Source organism: Solanum pennellii, chromosome 10 (assembly GCF_001406875.1).
Source record: "Solanum pennellii chromosome 10, SPENNV200".
NCBI lineage: Eukaryota > Viridiplantae > Streptophyta > Magnoliopsida > Solanales > Solanaceae > Solanum > Solanum pennellii.
The window spans coordinates 75,084,216-75,109,460 of NC_028646.1; the positions used below are offsets into that span (position 1 = coordinate 75,084,216).

The 25,245-nt window shown below is 33.2% G+C and overlaps 3 protein-coding genes and 1 pseudogene across 4 annotated transcripts in view; all 4 read left to right on the forward strand.

Annotated features, from left to right (window-relative positions):
• Positions 1–1,256: 1,256 nt before the first annotated feature.
• LOC107001581 lies at positions 1,257–3,003 on the forward strand (annotated as a pseudogene).
• A 2,139-nt stretch (positions 3,004–5,142) lies between these two features.
• Positions 5,143–10,417, forward strand: LOC107031836 (NADH dehydrogenase [ubiquinone] 1 alpha subcomplex subunit 1). Of its 2 annotated transcripts, none has more exons than XM_015233323.2 (3): positions 5,143–5,348; positions 5,467–5,570; positions 10,113–10,417. In XM_015233323.2, the coding sequence occupies exons 1-2, from the start codon at positions 5,241–5,243 to the stop codon at positions 5,563–5,565; spliced, it is 207 nt and encodes a 68-aa protein (XP_015088809.1). In that variant the 5' UTR covers positions 5,143–5,240; the 3' UTR covers positions 5,566–5,570; positions 10,113–10,417. The 2 variants fall into 2 exon arrangements, with proteins under 2 accessions (XP_015088809.1, XP_015088808.1); XM_015233322.1 differs by having other exon boundaries at positions 5,145–5,348; positions 5,467–5,575.
• Positions 10,418–13,250: 2,833 nt separating this feature from the next.
• Positions 13,251–21,832, forward strand: LOC107032122 (KH domain-containing protein At3g08620). The gene is made up of 7 exons (XM_015233699.2): positions 13,251–13,500; positions 13,594–13,685; positions 15,471–15,622; positions 19,808–19,924; positions 20,027–20,143; positions 20,804–20,947; positions 21,325–21,832. Exons 1-7 carry the CDS (start codon positions 13,421–13,423, stop codon positions 21,469–21,471), a joined length of 849 nt encoding a protein of 282 aa, XP_015089185.1. The 5' UTR covers positions 13,251–13,420; the 3' UTR covers positions 21,472–21,832.
• A 2,725-nt stretch (positions 21,833–24,557) lies between these two features.
• The window catches only part of LOC107002392 (protein RETICULATA-RELATED 3, chloroplastic-like), a 2,190-nt gene continuing 1,502 nt past the window's right edge, over positions 24,558–25,245 (forward strand). The window contains exons 1-2 of the mRNA XM_015200401.2: positions 24,558–24,804; positions 24,984–25,230. Of these exons, the coding sequence (XP_015055887.1) occupies positions 24,999–25,230 (232 nt within the window). The 5' untranslated portion in view covers positions 24,558–24,804; positions 24,984–24,998. The remainder of the gene's footprint in view (positions 24,805–24,983; positions 25,231–25,245) is intronic.

The following is a 25,245-nucleotide window of genomic DNA, read 5'->3' on the forward strand; positions in this document are numbered from 1 at the left end:
TTAATAACTCTTATTGTTGATACTTTCAACATGACAAACAACATATTAAGTTCATTCATTCAAGAAGAGAGAGAGAGGAGCAAGTCTTTGTCAAGAACTCAAGCATTAAAGAACGCAACAAGGGACCTGGTCCCGGGAAGTCTGCGCACGATAAAAGGACGAAAAGACAGCTGTCAAAAGCTGCCAACTATGAGGGGTTGGTGCACAACTTTTCATGACAGTAGGCTCTCAGCCAATAGCTTCGTCCCAAGGGTTTGTGTCCATTTGAATATAGTCTCTTCTCCAACAACACAAACACAAGTTTTGGCAAACAAAGTTTTGGATTTCAGAAAATCCAAAAGCTCAAAAAGCAAAGGCCATCTTCAAGAAGAATCATCCTAAGAGCAACAGGGACCTGATAGAGCTGCAAGCTACCTAGTTGTCTTAGGATTATATCTTCCATGCTTACATTGTAAATATGTTCCTAATCTATAAAGGATTCAGATTCTTGGTTTGTTGAAAAGTCTAAGTTAGTTGAGTCAAACTAATATAGCTTGTGTTGCTTAGTAAAAATCCTAAGTCATTCGGAGCGTGGTGATTTAGTGGGCAACCTGTGTGCTGCTTAGTTGAATCCTAAGTTGTATAATGGTGATAGCTTAGTGGGCAGAGTAAAATCTGCTTAGGCTCTTCAAGCACTAGAGTTATTGCTTGGTTGTGAGATTAATAGTTTTTTCTCACGTTGTTGTAATCGGGTTTCACTTTTGCTTGTGAATATTAGTGATAACGGTTGAAAATCATATGTGACAGGTCGTGGTTTTACTCCCTTGAGCAAGGAGTTTTCCACGTAAACTGTCTGTGTTGTGTTCGTCATATTGTTTAATCTTTTGCACTGTTTTTGCTGTGTCAATGGACCTGGTCCGTTGATTCATAGTGGACGCTTACATTCTAACATATATAAATAAGAATTGTTAAGCAAATCCCTACATATTTACAAACAAACCTCCATACTATAATACTCTACATATCTTATTCTAAGGACTTTTCATGTAAATCTATGAAATTGTAAGGTCTTCCAAGAAAATACTTCATATATCTCTATGATATTCCATTAAGGACTATGTGATACTTATGTGGCGCTTATATATGACATGATAACGTGGTGGATCGTCACAAAAAGCTCCTTATGTATATATATTTCCATATATATACATAGGCATTCCCACACATACTTTTTCATATACTTTCATCAGTTAGATACATATTAAACAAATAACAAAATGGATAACCAAACAGATCCATTCCTAAGTAATGGAAAGTTGAAGAGAAAAGCAGGATCGTCTCTTGATGAAACAATAGAAAGTTGCATAGGTGAATTTGGATGGGCACAATTTTTACAAGCCATTTTTGTTTCTCTTGCTTGGTTCTTTGATGCTTAACAAACTTTTATTAGTGTTTTCACTGACGCACAACCTTCATGTCATTGCATATCATGTAATAACTCTTCATCATTCATTGACAATAACTTTTGTACTCTCCCCAACGGTACATAGGCATGGGATTTACCTTCCCAAATTTCAATTGTCTTAGAGTGGGCTTTACAATGTAGTGGATCGATCGTCCCTGGCCTCCCATCATCCCCCTTCTTCATGGGATGTCTTATAGGTATACAGATTCATGATTTAAATTTAACGAGTTTAGTATTTTGACAACAAGTCAAACATTTACTACTTCTGTTAGTATTAAGAAGAATGACATCTCTTATATATTTGAAATTTTTTTGGATATGACTTGCTTTTAGACTGTTTTTGATGATTTTTTTCATTTTGCATATTGATTCACTCCTAATACTTGAGGTTCGCCTTTTGCTTGCAGGAGATTTCCTTCTATCAACCTTAGCTGGCTTCTCGCTAGGTTGAAAAAATAGCCTGATTTTGTCATGTCTTCTAATATTTATTACTGGAGCAATCACTGCTTATTCCACCAAAATATGGACGTATTCATTATTAAGGTTTCTTTCTGGATTCAAAAGATCTACAATTGGAACTTGCACACTTGTCTTGTCCACAGAGCTCGTGGGAAGGCATTGGCGTGGCCAAGTTGGAGCCATTGGTTTCCTCTGTTTCACAACAGGGTTTGTTTCTTTACCAACTTCGGCTTATATAAACAGAGGATCTTCGTGGCGAATTCTTTATCTTTAGAATTCTTTACCTACAATTATATACTCATTCTTAGTGCATTTTGTAGTTGATGAATCACCTAGATGACTTTATATCAAAGGAAAGAAAGAAGGATTTGTCCAAACATTGAAAAGCATTGCACCTCCAGCAACAACAAGTAGTTTAACCTCAAGCTTTTTCGGATCATTCATGGAATTAAAAAGTCAAGAAGTAGTCCACAACAACAACATGATCGATTTATATTCAGCTATCAAGATGTTAATATAGAGAAATTTCGTCGATTAGTGACAGTAATGTGTGTTGGATTTGGTAATGGCATGACTTACTATGGTATGCCATTAGGCGTTGGATGTTTAGATTTCAATCTCTACATAAGCATTACAATAAACACATTATCTGAATTGCCATCTTCTATTTTGATTAATTTGTTTATAGGGAAGCTTAATACAAAGTGTTCACTATTAGGACTTGCTATGCTAAGTGGAATTTTTAGCATAGGTTGTGTTATAATTGATGGAGGAAGATTTGAACGATTACAAATTGATATCATATTTTAGCGCGTGTACAACGTTTAGCATTCTATTGATCTACATATTGGATGCTTTTCCCTACATGTGTGAGGAACTCAGCTGTGGCAATGGTAAGACAAGCTATGGTTCTCGGAGGAGCCTTGAGTCCAATGCTAATCGCGGTTGGTAGGAACAACGAGTGGCTTTCTTTTGGTGTGTTTGGATTAATCATAGCTACATGTGGTTGTTTTGTTGTGTTTTTGCCAGAAACTAAGAGAAGAACACTTAGTGATACAATGGATGAAACGGAGAATAAGGATACAACATTTGTATGTTAAGTGTTGTTTATGATTTCTCAATAAATTTGGTCATTTCAAGTTTATTTCTTTGCTTATGTTGTACCGACTCTCTGTTCAACAATAGTTATTCAGTATTGACTTGACACATGTATTATAAAACAGAAAACGATAGGGTACTTTTACCAATCATCTTATTAAATATATAAGTCATCTAAACATTTAAAAATGAACGGTACTTAATAACAAAGTAGGCAAAACGATAATTATCAATTCATTGATATTTACAAACTGGACAAAATATTATTGGATATCTCATAATAATATATCCCCTCCGCTTCATTTTATATGTCATCACTAGTGCTGACAATTTAAGCTCATTTCTCACTGACCCGCCCAAATAGCCCTTCAAATATGGATTGAAAGAGTGATTTTAAATATGGGTAATATTTGGGATTATACCCATATTTTACCCATTAAAATATGGGTAAAGTACGGGTTAAATATGGGTACTGGAAGATTTCTCCAAATTTTCAAAAACCCTTTTGTTGCCAAGTTTTAGAATTGTTTTTTCAAAACTTTCATATATAGGTCCCTATTAATATTTCAACTTTCGACCTCCACCCCACACTTCCCAAAAAAAANAGTGGAATTAGATCAATAAATAAATAAATAATAAAAAATTATAATTTTTTTTAATAAAAAAATTGGGGTCTTGAGGAAGTATATTGTTTTGGTTTGGATAAATAATGATAAATAATCTATTGAGGTGGACTCTTTATATTATCTAATAGGAGAATGACACATAATAAATATTTCTTAAAAATAAAGAATAAACAGAGAATTGTTAGTTTCAACGGTATAAATGAGCCAAAAATCTGAATGAAAGTGTATTTTTAGATCAAAAGATGAATGGAGGGTATTTTAGACTTTTTCCTATAGTTCAAGGGTATTTTTGACCCTTTTCCTTAAAAAAAGCTCACCCCTACCAGCCCCCTACCCACCAACCAACCCCCACCCTTCAAAAATATTAAGTTTGTTAAAAAAAATATTTTTAACTTCAAATTTTTTTCACCCTACCCTGGACCCCCCTCCCCCCTTCCCCCCAACCTCGAAACTTTTTTTAAAGTTTTTTTTTTACTTTTATAATAAAATAAAACTAAATGACTCATTTTCAACAAATTTCATCTAAAAAAAGACTAAATTATTTTCTCCATATTGAATTCTTAAGTAAAGAACTATTTATTCATGAAATATTGGTAAAATATGGGTAAACTAGTATTTTACCCAATCCATTTATACTCAACCCATTTTTACCCATATCAAATATGGACGGGTTGAATGATCATCCATTTTATATTTATCCATTTTCAACCCGCCCATTTGCCACCATTATTCACATTTCATAAATATAAAAAAGGACTAGGGCACTCCCTTCTTTATTCTAGATCCGCCTACCGACCCTTAGTCTATCTTACTCTTCATTGGTTTCTTTCATGATTCCGTGGATTTGGAATAAAATGAATTCAAGGACAAAGAATGTAATTTCAGAATATATTTGGTAGCAAAAAGACATGTATATCTAAGTGTATCTGATATAAAATTATTAATTACTAAGATATTATATAATTATTTCAAACTATATGAAGAATTATTAAATATGATATAAATATTTGTATAATTAAGTAGTGAAATAACTTGATTATACAAACATATAAAGTATTAGTTAATTAGTCATCATAGCTATATTTTTAGTTTATTACCACTCCCGACCAACATTCAGTGACACTTACGTAGGATGGGGTTCGAATTTGTATAATTTGAAATTCGTATAGCTTTTGTATAATATAATATGTATAATTGTTTAAAGTTTAGATGTTTGTGTTTGTATAAATTTGTTATTTCGATTTTAAACAAAAATAACTCAGTTATACACACGTACCCAAATTATACAAATGAGATAGCTTAAATTATAGTTATAGCCCGTAAATATGCATACTATAACTATAAAACATAATTAAGTTTATCATAGTGGTTAGTTACGAAAAACTCCTCTTTTTTCATTAATTAAAGAGAGGCCAGGCTAGGCCTATCAAGCAGATACAAAATGGGCCTGGACCAAGTTATGGCCCAGTTTTACTAGTGAGAGTTTAGAGGATTGTTGAACAAAAAGGGAATGGCAGTATCCATTTTCTGGAGAATTGGCTTCTGCAAATCAATCAAATCTGTATAAAGGGTAAAACAACGAGAGAGAGAGAAGAAAAAAGGAACGAAGGAAGATGAGTTTGAGGTGGTTAGAAGCTGTTCTTCCACTAGGAATCATAGCTGGTTTTCTTTGCGTAATGGGTAATGCTCAGTATTTCATCCACAAAGCTGCTCATGGCAGGGTAATCCCCTTTTTACCCAGATCCAAGATTTGATCTTTTTCCCTTTTGGGTATTTGCTACCATTCTTTTTCCGGTAGATTTTGACACCCAATTCGTTTTCTTGGGTTATTGTTTGCAGCCGAAGCACATTGGGAATGACATGTGGGATGTAGCAATGGAAAGGAGGGACAAGAAAATGATGGAGATGCTTGCTTCTCCTTCTTCTTCTTCGTCTTAGTCGTTGTATGGTAATTTAATCAGCTGCCCTTTTAATATTATCATTTTGTTTTTTATGCTAATGAGGGAGATTTATTCTCGTCTGCTGGAAAATTAGGATTTAGGGTTACTAGTCTGTTCTGTTAATTGTTGTCAAATTTGCTTAATTTGGATTAAATTCTAATAATGGGTGACCTTTGTTGATGAAATTTCGTGCTTGAGCTTGAATATGAGCTTGTATACTTATCCAATCTAAGAGTTGAAAAATCAAGCTTTAATTATTCTTTTCGTTCTAAACAGTGTTGTCCCTATTAGCTCATGCTGCATTTCGATTGTTTACCGGCTAACCTCATCAGATGTACCCGGTAAATCTGTGAGGATGGGGGAAAAATCAATCACCTAGCAGTTTCTGTCTTGGTAGGATTTTAACCTTATCTCTTGTAGTCGTCATCTCATTTCATTGATCATTAGATCATGCCCTTGTATCCTTTTAAATAGACCTGCCATTCCTCCAACCTTTTTAAAAAAAAGAAAAGGTAAGGAAACATGGAAGTTGCTGGGGGAAAATAATACCAATAACTTTTCCTTAATTGTGCTTTATCTTTGGCCAATTGAGCTTTGCGATCCAGCTGTTGCTATGGGCGTCCAGTTTGTGTCATGGTAAAGTGGTAGACAGTCATGTTACTCTTGAAATGTTTTGGTTTATCAGACAACTGATTGCTAATAACTTCAATGACTAATTATCATAACGTAAATAAGCAACTTTTATAAGAGTGGAATCCATAATTTTCATTTCTTTAAAAGAAGAGTTGTATCTATGATCACTGAGCTTAGGGTAAAATAAGACGCTGTTGTATTGATATATAAAATACATAAAGAATGGCTGAGACATGCTTTCACATTCTGATGCATTTTCATTGTGAATGTCGTGGCTAACTTTTGTATTCAGTAGTATCAAAGTTTTCAGGGTCCTAGAGGAAAATTAAACTATGCACAACTGAAAAAAAAAATATTAATTACTCGGTCCATCGAAAATGGCAATTAGAATTGTCTGTAAAGTGAGTGAAAGCTTTTCTATTTTTATCTCACTAGGGATTCTTGTTTAGATGAGGTCATTACTCAAATGAAGAACTATTTCCGCTATTGCTATTATCAACTAAAAAACCGTTACGAAGTTATGTTCTGTTAAGAAAAGGCGGTGGCTTTCAAATATTGATGGAGTATAAGAAAAGTATTTGAAGGTCAGTGTGGCTGGTGTCCAAGCAAGTATATCTTGCATCTAATCAATCAGTTTTGCACTTCAACAATGTAGCATTAAAGAAGCTTCACTTTATTTCCACTGTGGTTTAGAAGTTTCAACTTTAGAGTAGTGCTTTTTTAGCCTCAGTTTGAGAAACAATAGTTTCCACGTTATGAGGAGAAACAATGTTTAGGTCAATCGTGAATTCTATTCCCATATGACTACTGATTCACTCATAATCCATTAGATATATCAGCTATAAGAATGATCTGTTCTTTAAGTCTATAACTTGGCATTTAGCAATGATGGGTTTCCTGAACTGTACTTTGTCTTTTTACTTTCTTATGGTCTATTGTCAAGGATGCCCCAGAGCTGGTTTAAAGAATCTATATGGCTGACACCCTCTCCATGTGTTTTAACCTAAGCAATGAATGTTTTGACTGTACCTTTAATGAATGAAAAAGACAGATTTGTTGGGTGGTGGATTTGGAGGATGAAATGCTTATTTCTCACTAGCACTATGGTGATGATACTGTTTGTTATATGTTTAGTGATATTCATTCAAAAACAGTTTAGATTCTAGGCTGTCTCCAAGAGTTCGGAACTAAAATAAACAAAAACTAATTAAATCACAAAAATGGGAAGTCGAAACTTTACTGGACATAACCGGGTTTATCGGAGTTAAAAACTGCGATATATAGCTCCATCTGGACTATCCCTTCTAGCGAGCGTTAAATTCATAACAGAGCTATATATTGCAGTTTTTAATATACACCCCCCTCCTTTAAAACCCTCCTGTCCCACTGGCAGTGGCTAGAAAATGGCCTAATCCTCCAATATCTTGCCATTAAAACTGGCGTAAGGCTTCTCCAAGCTTTCATTCTCCCATTTTTCTAATTAAATTTCACTAACATAACTGAGATGCATAGCATATTAAACGTGTAGAACAAGATTTTGAGCTTGAAAAGCGGACAGAAAATGGATTTTCTTCAAAAGTGATAATTTTAAATTTCGTAAATGAACTTACTGATTATTGCTTCTCAAAATGAGGCTAAAGAAGCTATAGACAGATGATCCTAAAGAGTAGCAATTGAAAAAAAAAGAAACACTAACACACATGCTAACTTTTATGAAGTAATATCGACTATAATTAATAAATCTTGTTCTGCACCTGCAGTATGCTATGGATCTTAGTCTTAGAAAAATTTGTTTGAAAAATGGGAGAATGGAACTTTGGAGGAGTTATATCATAATGGTGAGATATGGGAGCAATTTACTGGCCACTGACAGTCTGGATGGGACCATATAGCGCAGTTTTTAATTGCGATAAACCCAGTTATGTTCAATTAACATCTATTCGTTGGTCAATATTGATGATAGGGATGGATGTGGCACTTACAATGCCATGATTCATTTGGGGTTATATCGAGCTATCAGAAGTTTTTTGTTACGCAAGTGTTAATAAGAGTGATGGTACTTGTTTCTTTTTTAGGGTTTCCAAGGATTCTGAAAATTTAGCGATTAAATGGTGAGTCATTCCGAAAATGAGTCTATGAAATTTGGAGATCTCATATGTTGGTGATCAGTTAACAAATAAGGTGTTTTAACCAAAATAAAAATAGTCAGATGCAATTGTCTTTGTCAACTCTTGTAAGTTCAGTTCCTTGTAAACTCCGGCTTTCTGAAGAAATCTCGTAGTTAGTGTGCCTTCATACTGAATCATATTATTGTCTATGATTTATCGTGCAATCACACTGTTAGAATGTATTCTTTCATAGTCTTACTAACTCTCACTTTGTGTACTTCTATTTTTCAAGAATGGTATCAAGATTGTAGACCTTGCAGTTCAGGCAAATACCAGCTTATAGACAAATTTCCCATTCCGTTGAACATAGACTGGAGGGGTCTCAAGTATCACTTAATCACTCTTTAGATTACGTTATTCAAAACTTAAAGAGCAAGATGTTTATGTGGTTTAGGTCATGTTAATTGTTAGATACTTCCCCATTATTTTTTGGACCATGTTTTTTTTAAGCTCTGTTTTATTTCAAGTCGCTTCATCGATTTCAGAATTTTCTTCCAAGTACTATGAGCTTCATCGGCATTGAACTGATGATGAGCTCTTTGTAAAGGCAATGAGCAGATAGTTGTGTGTATTGACTTTTAAAGTCTCGACTTCCTTGTCCCATCACCAAAATATATGAGCATGAACCCCTTTAATAATTGTCTCACAAACTAAATTCTAATGTTTTACAAAGTGGTGGTTAGACTAGCTATGTTGTATGTGGTGGAGTGTTGCCAGTCAATCTCTCACATCCAGGAGATGAAGGTGGCGAAGATGAGAATTTTACGATGGATGTGTGGGTTTAGTAGGAGAAATAGGATTGGAAATGAGGATATCCGAGACAAGGTGGAGTGACTTCGGTGGAAGACAAGATGCGGGAAGCTAGATTGAGATGGTTAGGGCATGTGATGAAGAGATGCAAGATCTCCTCTGCGGAGGTGTGAGAGGTTTGCTATGGATGGATTCAGAAGAGGTAGAGGTAGAGGTAGAGGTAGAGGTAGACTGAAGAAGTATTGGGAAGACAAGGACATGGCAAGTTGTGACTTATGGAGGAGATGACCTTAGATAGCAAGGCATGGAGGATGCGAATTTGGGTAGAAGGTTAGTAGGTAAGAGTGTGTCCATGCTAGTAGGTAGGAGTGCATTGTCTTGGTGCCTTTACTAGTAGTCCGAGCTATGGTTGTGGTTCCTTGTTCTTTGATTTTTGTTGATATTTGTTGTTTTGTGTAGTTCAATTGTAGTATTTGGTTGCCTATTATCTCTTGTACTTCCATCACGTCTTTTCGAGTTTGTTTTTGTTTTGAGCCAAGGGTCTATTAGAAACAATGAGGTAAGGTCTGCGTACACTCTACCCTCCCTAGACCACACTCTTTGGGAATAAAGTATGTTATCCATAACACACACCAAAAAAAAAACACTATCAAAGACAAACTCTTCTTTAGTTATTTGTTTTATTTCTAGGCATCATAAAATGCGAAGTTGACACTTGACTCTGATTGGGAGAGATTTTATAAGCTTGTAGTCTGTAGATGCGTGTGACCTTGTTAATTTGACTTCTACTCATTGTGATTCTTCAAGTTCATTGTGATGCTTGTGTATTTTTGGAATCCCATGGATTCCATCGTTATGCTAGAATTGGAGGTGGCTCTTTTCCTATTTAAGTTACAAAATATTTGGCATGACTGAACATTGCAACTTTGTGTTATGATTTATTCATGTGCATCAAACTTGTACTGATACTGTACATCGCCTGGTGGCATTGCAGGAAACCTGCGTTTGGGAATAAAATGGTCTTTTGAGGCTCGAGATCATGTGCAAAATACTTCGATATCGTTTTTCTTCCTTCTCCTGTTGCTGGTTTTCCATAGCCTATGAGCTTTATAACAATGAGACATTTGTGAAATGCTTCTTTGTTGAATCTGGTGCAGTTGTTGGTTTCTGTTTAAACTTTTGTGGAATATTCACTAGTATTCATCGACTCTCTACTTGTAAACAGACTGGAATTTCTCTGTACTGAAATCCTTAGTATGTTCCTAATAGAACAAGTATGGTAACAATAACGCTTAATAACGCTTGATGTGTGGGTTAGACGCATATTATCATAGTTCAAATCCTACTGCAAAAATTTTCTTAAATGAACAATGAAAAGGTGAAATTTAGATAGTAAATGGATGCATCACACATGCAAAAGAAAAATATAATGTTACCCAATATATGTTTTATATATATATATTCGAACACGTAGTTGAACGCATATCCTATGTTATTTAATTTCAAATGATATAATTAATTTAGAATAATTAATGCATTATACAATATTTAAAGGGTAAAAATGATGTTTTTGGTAAAACATTCAACTAAGGTTGCAACTTGTAAAGATCAATAGAATCTGAAAAATTTCTGATTGTATTGATAAAAAATTTTACTTTTAATCATGTGGGATACATTATATTTATTGATAAAAAAAAGATTACTACTTCAATTATATGATTGTCAAGATTGTCAAATATCTAACACTATATTTTCATACAAAATGAAAGAAGTTAATTACACAAAGCAATATATCAATAAGAAAAAAAATGACCAATGAATAAAAGATTACATAAGAATTATAAGATGTAAAAATATAAAGTGTAATGGACTAATATTTTCTATTCAATATATAAAGAGAGAAATTGGTTTAGCAATTAAAGTTACTAAGAATTGAAAAATAATAATTTGTGACATCTAACCATGTATTCTCTTCAATTAAATATTGATATTGTATGAATCTCTCCATATGCTCTAACCTCTCTCTTCACATGCTCTAATGTTTAAGTTTTTCTAATTTAAAACGGTAATTATTTTAAGTGCTCAAAATTCAGCAATTAGAAGAAAAATTGTTAATGCAACTCAATGATAATGACAAAAGATATACTACATTTTAGTGGTATGTAAAAAAAAATTTATTATGAAACTTAAATAACTATTTAATAATAATTATAATAATAATCAATAATAATAATATAATAGTATTATTGTAGTAACTCAACTATATAGAATTATTTTGATATTTCAACTTTCAACTTTTTTGTTTCCACTTATAATAATATATGATATATATTTTATTTATTAATATGAAATATATGTACAAAGCACTACAGTTGATTAAAGTTCAGATACTTCCAAATATTAAATCATATAATTAAAATTTAGAATAACATTTGTATTTATAATATAAAAAAAATGTATAATCATTTATAATACATCTAATGAAAGTGTCGGCCACACTCTCTGTCCATTCCTCCAACTGCGCTATGCAAGCTAATTGTATCATTATTCACATTTCTTCGTTTTAATTTATTTATTTGATTATAATTTGACATATAACTTAAAAAAAATATTTTATTTAAATCAATATAACATAAAATGTATCAAAAAGATTATTTAATTTTATAATTTTGTATGTGTTACTTAAAGAGTTTAAATTATTAAATTATCATAAAAGGAGAGAAGATTCTTTTGTGTAACAAAATAAAAGAAAAGACAAGTAAATTTTAAGATACATATTACTTTGTTTTTAACTTATTAAGGAAAAAAATAATTATAACATCAATTAATAATATAAATATCATAGTAAATTATTCATATAAACTTTTTTTTTATGAAAAAAAGGTGTAAATTAAATATGAAAGAATTTATTATTTTAACCCTAAAAAAAAAGGGGGGGGACAAATCCCACCTCGATATTATCTACCTCGTATCATAAAGGAGTAAAAAAAAAATGTTAGCTTTTTTTCATATACAATAATTGAATCTACTTTTCTCCATTTCTTATTTTAAAAATTAAATTTTGGTAATGATTTTCTTTAATTCACACCACACATGACAGCGGATTCTTAGGTGACAATAGTCCAATTCATATACTATACAATTAGGGCTCATTTGGTTGGTGGGGGTGGGAATTATACGGCAGATGATTAATTTTATTTTTTTTTAAAAATAAATAGTAGAATAAAATAATTTTGAACCTAATTACTCCCTATATCCTAAATTAATTGATCATTTTTCTAAAAATAATTAATTGATCATTTTTCTAAAAATAATATCTCATATTAGTTGTTTAACTTACTAAATTAGGAAAATATTAATTAAATTTTTTCTAAATTACTCGTACAATTTTTTTTTTTTAAAGTGTTCACATTTATTTATAAAATTTTCAAGAAAATTTTTATGGGTGAATTAGTAAATTGTCTTTTTATTTATGATTTTTAATACGTGCCAAAAAAAGTAATCAACTAATATGAAACAGAGAGAGTAATATTCATATTCAGGTATATGATTGTTGTTTTTATTAAGTTATTTTATCTATCATACAATATTTTATTCTGAAATTAAATTTTTGAGATTGTAATTCTCAGACTAATTCACGTTTAAGAGAAGGGATAACACAACTTTAATTTGAATGTGATAATATGAGATATTTCATAATTTAAGTTTGAGATAAATTTTGTACTGTCGTTTAGTTGATGATTTAAATTTATCGTGAGCAAATTTTACGTTTATTAAGTAGTAATAAATTTTATTCAAACTATAATCTTAACATATCTCATCTTTATCTTACGTACAAAATGATTAGTTATTATTATTATTTTGCATGCATGATCCGATTAAATTTAACTTGTATCCGAAAGTTTCATATCGGAGGCAAAAAATTTACTCATAAAAGCAATTACATAGTTCATAATACTTGAATTTAAGACATAATATTTATCACTTTACCGCAATTCTAATATCTCTATCTATGCAAATTACATTTATGTATATACTTAGTATCTTTTATTTACATATAAAATATAGTACTTTGTTGGTAGATAGTGTATATTTATTTCAATTTATTAATTATTTATGCAGCCACCAAATAGTGATGCTGGCAGTCAAGTCTGAGAAAAAGAGAAGATTTTGCTGCCTTTCTACCAATTTTCAGACTTTTTGACACTTCTGTCTACTCCCTTCTTTTTCTTTTTCTGTCTTGTGCCGCTATATACAGGGAACCCCATTTCATTTGACTCTTTTCTAAGGAAAAATAAAGCTATGTCAGGTTTATATAATCATAACTTTTCACCTTCAAGAGCTGCATCTCCTCAGATTAGAACTAATCCAGATGTTGAAAGGTATCTTCTTTTTTTTGTTTAATCTTGGTGAATTCTGCATTTTCTTGAATTTTGCTATGTGGGGTTGTGATTGTTATGTGTGTTCTTTTTCAGTAATCAGTATTTATCTGAGTTGTTGTCGGAGCATCAAAAGATTGGTCCTTTCATGCAAGTTCTTCCTATATGTAGCACACTCTTGAATCAAGGTAACTTCTTTTTTCGTCTAGTTGATATATGTAGCACATTCTTGTGGTAAATCTGTAGTTTTTATGAGGTGGGGGTGAGGGCTTAGAGGTTTTGCTGCATTGGTTCTGATTTGTTGTGGTAAATCTGCATTTTTTATGAGGTGGGGTTCAGAGGTTTTGCTGCATTGGTTTTTGATTTCTTGTGGGAAATCTGCAGTTTTCTATGGGGTGAGGGTTTAGAGGTTTTGCTGCATTGGTTCTGATTTGTTGTGGTAAATCTGCACTTTTTAAGAGGTGGGGTTCAGAGGTTTTGCTGCATTGGTTCTGATTTGTTGTGATTAAAAGATGACTAGTTAGATCTGGCTTGATTGGTTTTTACCTTCATAGACCACCATTTGTTTCACTTTATCTGTTCTTGTTCAACTTTTCTTAAGTACTTTGATTTGTTGAGGTAGGGTAAGGTCTGTGTACACTCTAGCCTCCTCAGACCCTAGTTGTGGGGTTTCACTGCGTATGTTGTTGTTGTTGTCCAACTTCTCACTGTGACAGGGTTGTGAATGTGATCCAATAAAAGAAATTTATCTTTTTTAGATTTTAACCCCTTTTTGGATCCTCTGTATATGTAATTAATCTTCATGTATAATTATTCTGTTGTTGTAATAGATTTGGTTAGCTAATCGAAAGAAAATTAATGAGGCACTTGGGAGGCATTTTACTCCTTGTTTAAGAAGGTTCTTTTGCACCTTAATGTTCATACACAAGGCTCTAATTTGCTAAATCATGCAAACGGCAGAAGGAAATGATACGTGCAGAAGATCGACTTTTTCTCAAGGAAGTGGCATCTTTTCAAATGTTATACAGTTTACTCAACATGGCCAACTTATGTCCATGAAATTTTGTGCTATTATTTATCTTCAGAAGGATTTGCAAGGACATGGGAAAAAACTTTCCAAGGGGATTTCTAACTTTGACAGTTTAGTTACTACTTTTGGGAAATCTAATAACTAAAATAAGAAAAATATGATTTATTTGATCAAACAGTGGTCTAGGGAATAACCTGCTTGAGAGTGGACATTTTTTTGCTGATTTTTGCTTGAAAGAATATCTGACCAGTCGACCCTTCGGGGTGGTCCAGTGGTTTGGGCTTTGGTACTACTTTCATGTTGTAGGTCTGAAGTTCGAAACCCATTGCCAGCGAAGGCAATGGGTTTTCCTTCTAGGTCGAGCTCATCCACCAGGCTTGCCTAGTGCAGGTTACCTCTCCGGTGTGATCTACGAGCTGTTGCATAGGAGTGGGTGTCTACCCTTGTGCTCACCCAAAGGGTAGCGGCTGCGGGTTTCCCTTGTCATTAAAATAACAAAAGAATATCTGGCCAGTCTGGAAAGTTTCAAACTCGTTTAAATGCGAAATATTAAATGCATGTTCTTCATGTTAACATACTTGATCTGTTTTAGTTTTGGTGGATATGTCTCTTGAGTTATCAAGAATTCAGAATTCGTGAGGTTAATTCAAATTGTCATCTTTTATTATCCAAAAAAACAGATAATATAAGATGTTTATTTCTCTTACCTCATGGTACTTTTTAGGTTTATTCCCAAGCTTTTGATGATCATGCTACAAGTTTTATTGTTAAACTATGTTGTGCATTATCGTTGAACTGCTATTTTATTGATGCTTGATTACCATAACTAGATTCTAATTTTCAGAGATCTTACGGGTAATTAACTATGTTTTTTCATAGTATCATTCTATTATTACAATGTTGATTTAGTGATCAATTACCTTGACTACTTTTCGATTTTCAGAGATCATGAGGGTTTCAGGAATGATGCCAAACCAAGGTTTTGGTGAGCTAGATAGGTTTCGGCATAGAAGTCCCAGCCCTATGACTTCACCAAACCTTATGTCAAATGTTGGCGGAACAGGACTGGGTGGCTGGAGTGGACTTGCGCAGGAGGTAATTAGCATTGTGATCTTATATCTGACAAGTTGTCCACTTGCCTATGTTCTATATTTCTTCTATTAACAGGACCGTCCCTTTACTCTCTCTCTGTCACATATACAAGAGGAACACATATACAAGAGGAACACCAGTAATATCTGACCTGTACAAATCTAGAACTAATGATTAGCAAAATGTATAGTAGGTGGCTGGGTTTCTATGGTTTCCCCAACAGTTGTATGACTTTGACGGAAGTTGCTGTTATTAAACAGATAGGCACTAAGCTCCAATCCTTCAAGAACTTAGTTTCTTAGCTTTCCATCCATACCATTAAAGACATGGAGATATGAACTTGAACAACTACCTTGTTTCTTCTACCATTAGGCATTTGATGTTTAGCTAGTTAAATTTGTTTCGAGGTACTGCCATTGTTACATTGAAGGGAAAAATGCTTGGTGACTACCCCAAAGCGCTTCAGTTGCTCTGAAGGATTTGGAGGATCACACAACTCGACTAGCAGTAGAGCCAAGCCCAACTGTTTCAGTCATTACAAATTTCCTTTAGATCTATTCCTTTTTATTATAGTGGTGTTTGGGTCAACTTGCACATACCTCAACTAATCCACCTGGCAGCCTGCTAGCCGAAAAGCACAGGTACCAAGTAAATTTGCCACCAAGGTTGGAGCAGGTAGATTCACACTGAGTGTTAGCCAGTGGCGGAGGCAGAATATTCATCCAGGGAATTTAATAATAGGTCGGGGCGACTAAGGAAAAGACTAAGCTTAACTCCTACTCGCCCTATCATGGCTCTTTTAACATTTCTTTAATTTTTTGTTCTGCACCGGCAAGTTTTTTAGAAATATTTTGTGCATTTTTAAATACCTTCTTGATCTTCTAAAATATTTTGTGCATTTTAAAAATATCTTCTTGATTTTCTAACAAATAACTTATTTTGAAACACGTTTAAAAGACCAAAAAACACTTAAGAACATGGAGGAACACTATACTTGTTTCTTCATAAATGAAATTTTCATAATTTTAATTCTATGTATGAAAGCACAAACTTTTTCATTGAAAATCTTCAATCATTATGTAAATATTTTGTCTTCAGAAACCATTGTTAAATTTGGGGAGACGTCAATTTGTCCTATCTTTCATAACTTAGTTCTAACACTAAATGATATTAACGTATTTTAAATAGTAATAAGAGTTCATATCTATGTTTTCGTTGTCCAAAATGCTTTGTTGAATCGAGGAAATCGTGTAGTTAAAGTTGATTAGTTAAACAAATAGGAAGTTAATAAATTTAACAGGAAAGAATTTAATTTAATTATGACTCATAATTCATTTTTATAAAACTTAATTGTTATGGGGAACATTATGTGGAGAAAAACATTACCAGTTCAAATATATTACGACAATCAAATTTGATATGTTCAAATAAATAAAAACTTTACCATGGTTAAGCATAAAGTAAAGAAGACAAAAATAAGTGAGGGAGTCTACTTTTATTAATGCTGGGAACGTAATTTTGAAAATGGGAATTTAATAGCTAATAATTATTATCTTTCTTATTCTTTATAATAATTCACAAGAATTTGTATCCATTATAAGATGTTGTGGCACGTGGGTAAACTAGAGACCTCTTGCAACATTTGAATCCCTTGACCGCTGAACCAAGCTTCAAGTCTATGTTGAGGGGGTTCATTTTATAATATCTATACCTAAATGAAATTGAACCTTATATATACAATGTAATTTTTTCGCGAAGGGGGTTCGGTCTCTGACCACCATGTAGCTCCGCCCCTGGTGTTAGCTAGGGTTTTGAACTTCAAATCTCCACATTTCTTTTAGATCCTTATTGCACAATATCTATTGCCTCACAATAAAGATGGTCTAGATGAACGTACCATTACTGATTTTTATCATCCTTGAGGCGTTTTATTATTGAAACTCTGTTGCCACCTGTACCTAAGCTGAGGGCCGATTAGAAACAACCTCTCTACCTTCACGGGGTAAGGTCTACGATTCTACATACACACCACCCTCCCAAAACCCGCTTGTGGGATTACACTAGGTATTTTGTTGTTGTTGTAAACTCTGCAGCCACCAAACTTGTTGTCTGACTGTAAATGATTACCAAAGCACTGCATGTCGGATGAGAAGGATCTTATCACTGACTTAATAATATCAAGTGAAGCAGCTAGTGGCCTAATGCCTAGTGAGCTCTAAATGGTTCCTGAAATGCATAAATGCTGCTCGATTTAATACAAGATATATTTAACTTTGATGCATACTATTGGTGGGAATTGCTGTGAGAATTTAATAGAGATCAAGTGAATATATTGTGCACAATGGAAATTAATTTGGACCAAAATGGTTAACACGTTACATGTGTAGCTAATGCTCAGATCACCAAGCAGAGTTAGTTCTATTGTATGAAAATGGTGAATATATGACAAATAGCCTTGATTTAGAATTCATTTAGAATTTGTATTTACTAATGAACTTGATTCTTTCACATTTATGCACTTTTAATGGAGAGCTTTGATGACATTTCTTGTGAACCTAAGAAAGGTCGAAGAGGCCAGCGTAAAAGCAAAGAAAGGGAAGCAACTTGTCCACAAGCTTGATGTTCAAATAGTGGTCTTTTTTTCCTAGTAGCTAGTTTTGAGTTCCCCTAGTTCAGCTACTCGAGGGCAAATCAATGTCTTCGCTGAATTTTATGAATCATTGAATTACGCTGACTTTGTAATGAACTTGGAAAATATCCCAGATGAAACTATTTCAATTTCTAGTTTCTGTTAGCCTCTTGAGATGTTACATTATGTGCACAGACATGCATGTTATTACTTTTAACAATCAACTTTTCTTGTTTTCGTTGTTGGTATTTCTATTTGGATTCGTTTGGGTCATCTGAGTTCTGACTTCTGTGTCATGATGAAAAATCTTAAATATTTAGAGGTTACTAATGAAGGTTCACAGGGATTTCAATAAACCTAATAGGTAGTCATTGTATGTACACAAGAAAGTGCAAAAAGTTAGTAAGATCAACAACTGGTTGAACTAAACACAGATCATTAGTATCTTTATTGCATAATGGTGGTCATAATTGCTCTACTCACAGCACGACAAGAGGACAACTCCTTTCCCTGTACCAAGTTCAGAAACTGGTTCTTTGCTTTGTACAAATAATGGATCCTGGAATTCCTCCTTTTCAATTGCATGTTAATATCCAAGAGTCCGTAATGAAGGTCTGGACAGGGTTAGCAGGAACCAACATTGACAATTACCGAACCTGAGATTAGTTTGTCTTTGCCTGCAAAAGTTGGATAGTAAAGGTTTAGATGTTGAGATGATGATTGTTCAAACTAGCTGTGTCATTTAAATTCGTAAAGGAGAGGAATGTCTTGTTCAATTTTGGGACTTCTCTTGGTTCTTGTGACTACTTCCTATGTCAACTTTTATCCAATATCATCAGAAGATGGTTATTGTTTGAAACAAGAATATAAGGGACTCTGAAGTTTTTGACTTGCAGTCCATGTAATACTGAATCCACAAGGATGTGAATATGATTGTCTATGGGACATACAATTTGGCCAATGTTAGGTAACATGGCTGACAATGGATGTCTAATTTTGCTGTTTCCTGTACAGCTTTGGAACAGTTATGTTCTTTCAGTGGTGGTACTGTTATCAGTTTCTCCATCTAGATGTCAATGTTCAGATTAAAATGTTAGAATGTTGACAACCTAAAAGAATATGGATGGACCCTTTGCACTACAGAAATGGCCCGCTAAAAATTTGGTTTTTTTATCATTACTACAGAAATGGCCCACTAAAAATTTGGTTTTTATCATTTCTTTAGGCATAGTGGCCCGCAGATTAGAACATGAAATTCATTGGTGACAGAGTTAAGTAGATACTTGAGATTGTAGAACTGTTTGAGTTGCTATATAAAGTGAGCAAATCGTTTTGGCAATTGGCATGTGAGATACAATGCAATTCAATCTGTCACTAGTTAAGCTTTGTAACTATGTGTATCTTCAGTTTGCCCATACTGGTGATGCATTTGATAATTGATTTCTAATCTATAGATTTTTTTATCTTTTTGCCTCTTTGAGTGTCAAGCACTTTATGTCGTGTGTTAACTGGTTTCTTTAGCTTTCCTCCCACTTATTATGTTTATTTATTTGTGGCAGAGATTAAGTGGAGCTCCTGGAATGTCAATGGACTGGCACGGGGCACCAGCAAGTCCTAGTTCATACACTGTGAAAAGGATATTGCGCTTAGAAATTCCATTAGAAACATACCCAAATGTAAGGGTTTATTTATTGTTTTCACACACCGGTTATCAGAGCTATATAGTTTAATTTGGGGCCAATGAACCCTTGCTGAACTAACTTCTCTGTGGATTTCAGTTCAATTTTGTTGGGCGACTTCTCGGTCCTAGGGGTAATTCCTTGAAACAGGTGGAAGCTACTACAGGATGTCGTGTGTATATTAGAGGAAGAGGGTCAATAAAGGACCCGGATCAGGTAATGCTAGTATTCTATTCTATCTCAGTTCTGTTGAATTGTCTGATTGATTAGCTCTAGCTGCATATGTAATTTTCAGACGTATGAGTTGCCAAGTCTCCGAGATGCTTTTATTGAGTACAACTTTCTCTCATAAGTAGTTCAGAACAAAACCATGTCATGTGTTTTCATCATCTTAATCAGATAAGGTGATTCAAGTTAATGCTTGACCTGCAGAACTTCGACAAACTATGTTCATCTTCCTTTTTTATTAATATCTATACAGTTTTCTGGCCTTGCTTCTCCCAGTATCTTTATATAAGAAGGATTATACTAAACTTGTAGCCTAGGTCAGTAGGTCATTAGGGGTAGGTATGATGTAATTCACCATTCTATTTGATTATCGACGGGAGGCAAACTACCTACTTCGTTGATTTGTGTTATGGACCAAAATTGTGTAGGAATAGTTTATCTATATAGACCAATTAGTACCAACTTAGATTCACGCCCCTGCAGTTGACTGTAAAGTTATAGCTCTGCCAATATCAACTTGCTCCTTCGAATTCCTGTAAATCAGACATTTATTTTTGAAGATTTCATTAACTTAATTAATAGGCATTTATGCGAGCTGATCTCTGGAGTCTGGAGTTCTAATGTATTTTTATGTTTGATAATCTCAAGGAGGAGAACCTGCGTGGGATACCAGGATATGAGCACCTGAATGAACCACTCCACATTTTAATTGAGGCAGAATTACCAGCCAATATCGTGGATATTAGATTGAGACGGGCACAAGAAATTATAGAGGAGTTGCTCAAGCCAGTGGTATGCATCCCTGTTTAATCCATCGCTTAGCACATTCAGGAGCTATGCTACTAATTGAGTTGCCATGATTCTTTTTATATCTTTGATATCATCCCGTTCCACACAAAAAGGATACAACTATCAAAATATTCCTCCATCTGGCACTACTACAAGTTATCGTATAGTACACAAAAGTAATTAATGGAAAACGTATTTGAAACTTTAGCTTCGTCTCTATGTTTACTACATGTTGAAAATCATGTAGCGGCTTCTAGTCTGGTCTTATCTTTTTCTTTCACATTTATTTAGGCAGATTTCAATGAAAACAAAGATAAACCAGTTTATATTTTCACATAATTTTTACTGCCTCATACTTAGTACACTGCTACGATTTACAGGACGAGTCACAGGATTATATAAAGAGACAACAATTGCATGAACTTGCAATGCTAAATTCAAATCTCAGAGAAGAGAGTCCCGGACCAAGTGGCAGTGTCTCTCCTTTCAATAGTGGTGGATTGAAACGTCCCAAGACTGGTCGTTGAGAAGTTCAGACATTCCATTTCTTGATCTCATATCTGCGTAGCTACCTAAACTCGAGATATGAATAGAGAAAGAGAAAGACATTCCTTGCGCGGTTGGCGTTGTGGTTGGCTTGTGGATTTTATTTATTTTTCCAGCAGAAGAAACAGAAAGAAAGGGAATATATATATATATCATATACAGAAAGAATACATCTTGTGGGTTATAGTTGGATCTTTGGATTAATTTTTGGTCATGCCAGTGGTTATCAACTTCTTCTATTGGATTTATTTTTGTGTTTATTAATTGCTGTATGAAATATTCTATTACTGTCTCATAATTGTGCTAGTGGTTTGTAAGCTTATAAGTATTTTTCGAGTATAACCATAGGCATTTCTTCTTGTTTCCGATTTGGTTTTCAGTTTCTACATTGGAGTTCCGACTAAAGTCGAATAGAGTATTGTAGTGCTTATTTTGTGGGGGTGGCGCCTCCCAATAGGATTTTCTCCATAATCATAATTCGAACTTGAGATTTCAGCACTATACCGCCACCCCAATTCTTAGGAAGTATTGTAACTTTTATGTGGTCACTGGTTAGGGAGTGGAAGGGTATTCACTTGAATCCTCTTAGCAAAAGTTTACATCGTATTCATAAGGTAATAGTCTTTGGTTGATTGGTCTAATTATTTAAGAGGTTCAAAATTTTTCATTTTGAGGTTCTAGGGTTAAATTTTCTAGGGAAAATTGTATATAATAGCAAACTAATAACCTAAATTAAATGGAATAGCTAGGGTTTGATTTAGTTGTGCTCCATAGCAAACATTAGCTAAAATTTGCCAGCGTCTCTCTCCCAAAAATCTCGCTCGACACTCTCCATTCTCGCTCGCCTCTCTCGCTTTATACACAGAAGTGTATAATTCTGTTTCTGTTTGTATAAAGCGAGAGAAAATTGTATATACACATGCAAAAATGTATATCTTCGTGTTATACACTTAATTATACAATTTACAAACATTTTACTTCAAATATTGCAGAGAAAAAGGCCAACGAATTATATAATTGCGAATTATACAATTGCAGTGAAATACAATTTTCTCTAGCTTTATACAACAGAAGTGTATATATTGTATTTCTGTTTTTGTATAAAGCGAGAAAAACATATATCTTCTTGCTATACACTTATAATTATGCAATATACACACATTTTAATTCGATTCAACTGTATGCAAAGCAAATTATACAATTGCAGCGAAATAGGCCAGCGAATTATACAATTTAGGCCAGCGAATTATACACTTGTATATGTATAGCGAATTATACAGTTTTTATGTTTGTTATGGAGCGCAATTATGCAAAGTTTGCTATAGCATACAAATATGAATTTTTTGTTTGCTATATGTGAAAGTTGCCCAATTTTCTACATTATATTTCATTTTTTGAACCCTATTTGCATATTATTATTATTATTATATTTTTGTATATTTTCTTTGTAACTGCTTAAATTATATGTGGAATATCTTTGGTATTTTTTTCCAAATATTCTACTATCTAGAGAAAATATCCCAAATAGAATAGCTTTGGTGGCTTAGACAAATCTTTTGTGATGTTGATGTTGTGGGTTCATGTATCATCATTCTACATTAGTAATTTGAGTTCGATTACAATCATACCACGTGAAATAAATCAAGAAAAGAACAAAAATATTGAAACAACCTTAATTTTGACTTCGACGATTTCGATACGAGGGATAAAAAATAATTTATTTTAATTTTAATTTTAAGATTAGTTTATTTTTATATTTTAAGTTGAATTAAAATTGTAGAATAACAATTTTAAAATTATAATATTATTTTTATCATATATTAAAAATAAAATAGTTAATTTCGAAATAAATTATAGTTATCAGCCTAGAACTGAACTCCAAAAATGTTACAATCAATGTTTGGACGGGTCTACAAGGCAGCATGTGCTGGTATTTTATACATGTTGCTTTCAAGTAGTTGAAATAATTCTATTCTCCGTTTCGTTTTGTATGATACATAAAATGAGTTTTTATGACATTTCTTTACGTTTTTGGAACTTGAATAGGAGAAAATAATTCTACAATGACTTGATCTCACATATTAGGTTAAGATATTTTACGTATGTAAAAGTATTTTAAAATATTTGATATAAAATTAAAAATCATATATAAATCACAAAATCAATTAATCAATACTTTATTTATCATGCTCCTGTCTGGGAAATGACATGAACATATTAATTGCATAATTAGAGTAAGATGTAGAGTAGTAGAGTACTTATTGAGCAAATCGGTGAGAAAATTAAAGAGAGCGTGAATGATAATTCTTTGCATTGATTAAAAATAGAAGAGTATAACATTTTTTATAAGTAACTAAAATAAGAGATTGATATTTGTCTCATAAATATTAAATTAAAAAAACTAATTAAATATTTTGCAATCAATATACAGCCTAAATTTAGAAGAGAAATAAATATTATGGAATATAAATTTAAACTAATGTTAACCCCTCTCACGAGCTCTAATTTTTTTCTGTCTTGGTGACTCGAATTCACAATCTTAAATTAAAAGTAGAATTACTTATCATCCAAACAACTCCATCTTGTTATATTTATCACCAATACAATAATAATAACAACGATAGACCTAAATCCTAATAAAATTCCACTAATATAAAATATTTTAAATAGTAAACTCAATAAAACTTAATCTCAGAATAAATGACTTGCATAATTAGTTGAAAGCCACCAACTTTGAGCAATATTGTAGTAGGTGCTGATTGATGACTGAAAAGGTCAAACCAACAACCATTTTTACCATTTTCCATCATTAAAATTTTACTGATTTTAGGCCCAGTGAGTGCAGTCATACCAACACCTACCATAAATCAAACTAGATTCGTTTCAATTTATCTGTCATATTTCAATTTTCAAAATTTAAATAAAATTTTCATGTATATTTTTAAATATTAATTATTATAACTTATACTATTTTAAATTTGAATTACGTAGGACAAGATAAATTACGGTTGAGGCAATCGCACCACGACACCACAAGGGTGGTTGGTTGGTTGGTTTGTTTGTTCTTAGTTTTGCTGCTGCGTGCAAGTTTAAAATATATGCTTATTTTGGAGACCGTCCATTTGTCATATTCCCCTATTGTTTTTCTTTTAACATTGGCTCTGCCGCCTGTATTTTTATTTAGGTTATAAAGATTCCCACTTTCATGCAGATCCCCATTTTAGTCACTTTAGCCTAGTATAGCCGCTGCTGCTGCTGCTGCTGCCATCTTTTTGTTCATCTGTGCAGCCACTGAACACATCTGTTCATAAAAGGTAACCCCTTTTACTTTTCTTGATTTATTGTTGCATCTTTTTTTTTGTTGTGTGTATGTATAGATATTATTATTTGTGTCAAAGAAAGAGTCTTTCTTGATCTTTAAGTGAATCTGAATCTTTGTTTGTTGATGTGATGAATAATATAGCGATTACATTATATTTTTTTATTTTATTAGGTTGGTTGGTAGAAAATGGTGGCGATGTCTCAGCTTCGTTGTTCTCCTCTTACGGGTTACTATCATAGTCATAATCAAAGTCGTGATCTTTCTGGTGTTTCAGCCAGATTTTGTGATAATAGGGTCTGTTTTAATCCTTTGAAAACTGGGGATGTTGTGTTTAAACAATTGGATCATCTGAAGTATCAAGTTCCTTGTGTTGGTGTTGGTGGAGGTGATGGAGGAAGTGTTGGGATTGGAAGGGGTAGTGGGGGTGGGGGTG

What these genes read in the sequence shown, in the direction of transcription:
- LOC107031836 (XM_015233323.2), top strand. Translation starts at nt 5,241, where the DNA reads ATGAGTTTGAGGTGGTTAGAAGCTGTTCTTCCACTAGGAATCATAGCT. An exon ending in ACAAAGCTGCTCATGGCAGG is followed by an intron (nt 5,349 to 5,466) that starts GTAATCCCCTTT and finishes TATTGTTTGCAG; the next exon opens with CCGAAGCACATTGGGAATGA.
- LOC107032122 (XM_015233699.2), top strand. Translation starts at nt 13,421, where the DNA reads ATGTCAGGTTTATATAATCATAACTTTTCACCTTCAAGAGCTGCATCT. An exon ending in CATTAGAAACATACCCAAAT is followed by an intron (nt 19,925 to 20,026) that starts GTAAGGGTTTAT and finishes TGTGGATTTCAG; the next exon opens with TTCAATTTTGTTGGGCGACT. An exon ending in AGGAGTTGCTCAAGCCAGTG is followed by an intron (nt 20,948 to 21,324) that starts GTATGCATCCCT and finishes TACGATTTACAG; the next exon opens with GACGAGTCACAGGATTATAT.